The sequence below is a fragment of the Coregonus lavaretus genome (assembly GCF_964263955.1).
Source record: "Coregonus lavaretus genome assembly, contig: HAP1_SCAFFOLD_6783, whole genome shotgun sequence".
Classification (NCBI taxonomy): Eukaryota; Metazoa; Chordata; class Actinopteri; order Salmoniformes; family Salmonidae; genus Coregonus; species Coregonus lavaretus.
This window is the reverse complement of record NW_028160823.1, coordinates 23,847-28,390: the sequence shown is the minus strand read 5'-3', so window position 1 is coordinate 28,390 and position 4,544 is coordinate 23,847. Positions and strand designations below refer to the sequence as shown.

Sequence of the window (4,544 nt, the reverse complement as noted above, 5' to 3'; positions counted from 1 at the left end):
ATCACAGTCCTCTCTGTGGCCTCTAAAGGCATAAACACAGAGACATATTTGTTTCTCTACAGTAACACAGAGTGAATATCTTTGACCTTTTTCAATTTTTATTTTCCCTTTGCTTTTCTCATATCACTCGTTCATCGGGAGCGAGGGAAGATTCCATTCCAACTCAAGTCATTTTCATTGAAAAATCCCCATACCGTTTTTCAATTTGTGAATCGAATTTTCTAATTCATTCTCTGAATCGACTTGAAATCGAATGGAATTGAGATCACAACCCGATTTTACTCTCTACAAGAGCTTCACTCAATGAAATTCTAGCCCCTTAACAAAGCAGACAGCCTTATTAGCAAGACGAGGGGACATTCAGAATAATAAGGCAATATAAAACTGTATTTCAATATTTTCAGCTTCTTTTCATTAAAATCACTTTGTCTTACAAATATTTGGAATGTATGAATGTGTAAATCTTAGCACTGCTTTGTAAAAAAAAAAAAAAGTACATTACAAATACAGAAATAAGAATCAAAAGATGTGCAGAAGATAAAACATTATGCAAAAAAAATGACACTAAATAATGACAAGAAACAAAACAGAATTGATCAGAACAGACAAGTAACACTCAAATGGGAACAAAAATACAAAATAAAACATATTTCGTAAATATTGACAGTTCTGGACTGCATTTGCATACACTATGGCAACTTATCATCAAGGGTATCAATATAATAATTATGAATTTTTCTCCTCCGTCCTTTAGAATAACTGTTTGTATCTGTGAGTATTTTTTTGCAAGCTTCATTTTCTACAAACAATGACATATAACTAAAATGATCATGTAACCTAACACACACACATTGGTAAGGCTTAATATCGATGGGGCCTCTGCTCCAATAGCGATGGCTAGTCTTTTGGAATATAAACATGTTTGAATGCACATTTTGGTTCCAAACATTGACATCTGAGTACTTGTTAACAACTACAAACCTCTACGAGTTTCGGATGATGGGCAACATGGTTGTCAGGCTGCATCCGAAATGGCATCCTATTCCCTATGTAGTGCACTACTTTTGACCAGGGCCCCTAGAACTCTACACTACATAGGGAATAGGGTACCATCTGGGAATCACCCTCAACGTTTAATGTCCTCTGAATGATGCTGATGCTCCCTCATATGCTTCAGGATTCCAGGATGACATGGTGAGTGTCTATACGTAGTTCCGGGAGTTCCAGTGGAGAATTCTGTATGTTTTATAGTTCTATATGCGGTTGGTTTTGTGCCCCTCTTAAAGTCATTTTGGACAACAGCCCTCAGTTTCTCATGTGATCTGGAGGAATGAATGGAGGAGGAATAAACGGATGTCTCCTCTTTACTCCCTCTCTTTTCTATCTGCAAGTTAGTTTTTTACTCAATACAATGAACGAAAGCCAAAAAAAACTGCTAAATTACATTTTTGTGTTGCTTTTCGACCAAAATCAAACTGTACATTAAAAAGACACCCGAGACTCAAACCCGAAAACAAAATGAAAAGTAAGTGGTGAAAAGAAAACATTCCATTGTTCCCTCTTCCTCCCTTTTTCCCCTCCCTCCCTCCCCTCCCCTCCTCCCTCCCTCTCTCTCTCTTTCTTTCTTTCTTTCTTTCTTTCTTTCTTTCTTTCTTTCTTTCTTTCTTTCTTTCTTTCCTCTCCCTTCACTGATACATTCTGGGTCTGGGTTTCATAAAGACCTGTTGAATGTAGTTATCCAGGTCTTCGTCACTGTCTTGCTGCTGCCCCATTCCCAACCCCTGCATCCCATAATAATCTTGGTCTCGGGTCACTAGAGGCGCTGGGGGTGCTTGGTAATAGTAACCATGCCGACGGCGAGGCTGAACCTGACCCCTGGGAGGTGCCGACCGGGGTTTGGCCATGGGGATGGGGAGGTGGTTGTATGTCCGGGGGTGTGAGGGCAGGTGGTATTTGGGGTAGTTGGGGTAGTAGAGCTTCTGCCGGAGAGCCACGGGGGGCTTCCTCGGGCGGGGTTGTACCCAGGGACGGTACCTCCTCTTGGGGGTGAAGTCAAAGTCGTAGTCCAGGGAATTCGACAGGAGGTCATTGAGCATGAGGGAGGGTTTGGCATAGTAGCGGGGATTGGGCTTGGGTGGGGGGAAGTAGAGGGGGTAGTACCCTTGGTAGGGCTTCTGTTGGTAGAAGGGATAGGCAGGGTAGTTGGAGGAGGAGGTCCGAAAGGACTTGTGTTGCGGTTTGATCCAGAGGTTTGGGTCTTGTTTTGAGGAGGATATGTCCATGAACCAGGCCTTGAGGGGGTTGATGGCTGGATAAGGCTGATTCAGGGTGGGGTTGCGTGGGGCCGAAGGCTGGGTGTCGAAGGCGTGGGCTGCTGGGGGTACTAGGGGTCGTTGCTGAGGTCGTTGCCAGGGTAACGTCTCAGGAGTGTCTTTCTTCTTCTTCTTCTTCTCGACGTCGCTGATGATGTCAACAATGTCGTCTGCGGGGAGGTGGAGCTTACTGGAGATTTCAATGAGCTTATCGATGGTCTGAGGATCAATATCGTCATCCTCGCTGACGACCTCCTCATCGGAGCGCTTGTCCTCGGCTGCGTTGGACAGCAGGGTCTTCTTGTTCTGGTTGGAGTACTTCCCTTTGCCCTGTTTGACCATGTACTGCAGGAGCATGTCTGAGGCAATGTCCGCCAACTTCTCCTCCTCAGCTTTGGCCCTCTGTGCCTCCTTCGCCTGCCTCCTGACCTCCTCCTGCTCCTCCTTCGCCCTCCTCTCCTCCTCCTGGGGGCTCAACACCTCCTCCTCATCTTCATCTTCCTCATCATCCTCCTCATCCTCAGCCGTTTGTTGAGCCAGATTGTCGTCGAAGTGGTCCATGAAGTTGCCTCCTCTATAGGTGGGCATGTTCAGGGCTTTCTGAGTCTCCTCCTGCCATTTGAGCTTCTTCTTGGACATGGCTAGTGGATATCCTCCTTTTGCTTTGGGTTTTATCTGGTTGTCCATCAGGGTTTGGTCTGTGTCGTGTTGGTTGTAGCCCCTGCTCTCCCTCTCTCTCTGCTCCTGAGCCTGGGAGTCTCTCTCTCTCTTGTTGGCTGTGTTGTAGTTCTGTAGTTCCTCCAACATGGTTTGAAGGTTCTGCACCTCCTCTGGGCTTAGCTGCTCCTGCTCCTCTTGTTGGATCTCCTGGGAGGTGGGAGGTCCCTGCTGCGCCTCCTCTCTGGCCCCTATCTCCTTTACTCCCACCTCCTCCCCTCTTCCTTCTACTGTCTGAGGTTGTTTCTCCTTCACAGGAACCGTCTGGCTGGTGGTACGGCTAGTCACCTTCTCTGTTAGTCTTTCCTCTTCCTCCTGTGCTCTCTTCCTCTCCTCCTCCTCCTCCCTCTGTCGCTCCTCCGTGCCCTGCTCCGCAGTGGCGGCCATCACCAACTCAAGTTCCTCACGACCGTCCCTGTCTCGGTCCGCTCCATCCTCCAACGCAGCTCTCACCTCCTCTCCCTTCTCCTCTCGCCGTTCTCCCTCCTCCTCCTCCTCCTCCTCCTCCTCCTCCTCCTCCTCCTCCTCCTCTCCTCTCTCCTCATCCTTCCTCCCATCCTCCACACCTCCGTTCATCCTCTCCCCGTGCGGCTTATTCATCGCCTCCAGCAGAACGGCCGCTAACGTTTTGGGGTCCATGTCTCCGAAAAGCTCACCCTCCTCTTTGTCCTCCTCTACTCTCTCTCTCTGTGGAAGTCCCTTCTTCTTCCCTTCCCGCACATCCCCTTCTCCCTCTGGTATCCTAAGCCCAGGAGGGGGAGGAGCATGGCTGTCGCTGGGGCTGTGTGTCTCGGTTGGCACAGGGACAGAGGTGGCAGGCGGAAGGTTTAGGGTGAGTCCCAGCAGGATGACCAGTAGGATAAGGGCACTTGTGGCGAAGTGGCTCTGCGTCATGACCGCACAGAACGGACGACGGACGGACAGGGGGGGGCGCAAGGGAAGGTAATGCGCCTGGTGGTGGTAGGGAGGGGGGAGGAGGAGGAGGAGGAGGAGGAGGGGGAGGATGAGGAGGGAGAGAGAGAGAGAGAGAGAGAGAGAGAGAGAGAGAGAGAGAGAGAGAGAGAGAGAGAGAGAGAGAGAGAGAGAGAGAGAGAGAGAGAGAGCGAGAGCGAGAGCGAGAGCGAGAGCGAGAGAGAGAGAGAGAGAGAGAGAGATTAGATAGGATGATAAAAATTGGTGAATCCATATAGAATTTTAATTCTACAGAATCCCCTCCCCCTATACAATGTAAAGTGTTTATCTATAGTGAAAGGTTTTACAGGGATGATACTAATTGTTTTGTGGTTTAATGAAACTATACCGTATATACAGTTCAGTTAAGGTTCTCTCCTCTTTTTAAACTATGTAGTTTCATTGCCAATAAAACCATTAGCTCACAGCATTAAAGTGAAATGTATTGATGGAAGTGAGTTGGCCTGTGTAAAGGAATGACGACGTGAACCAAAGAAAAGAGTACAAATGGAGTAGTAGAAGTCATTACTCATCTACCTTTGAAAACAATTCTCAACTTAGGTT

General features: G+C 47.7%; 1 protein-coding gene across 1 annotated transcript; it reads right to left on the bottom strand.

The window, feature by feature from the left end:
• Positions 1–1,685: 1,685 nt before the first annotated feature.
• LOC311121411 (uncharacterized protein) lies at positions 1,686–3,923 on the bottom strand (the record flags this gene model as incomplete). Its single annotated transcript, XM_084195906.1, has 1 exon — positions 1,686–3,923. One exon carries the CDS (start codon positions 3,921–3,923, stop codon positions 1,686–1,688), a length of 2,238 nt encoding a protein of 745 aa, XP_084052032.1.
• Positions 3,924–4,544: the final 621 nt, after the last annotated feature.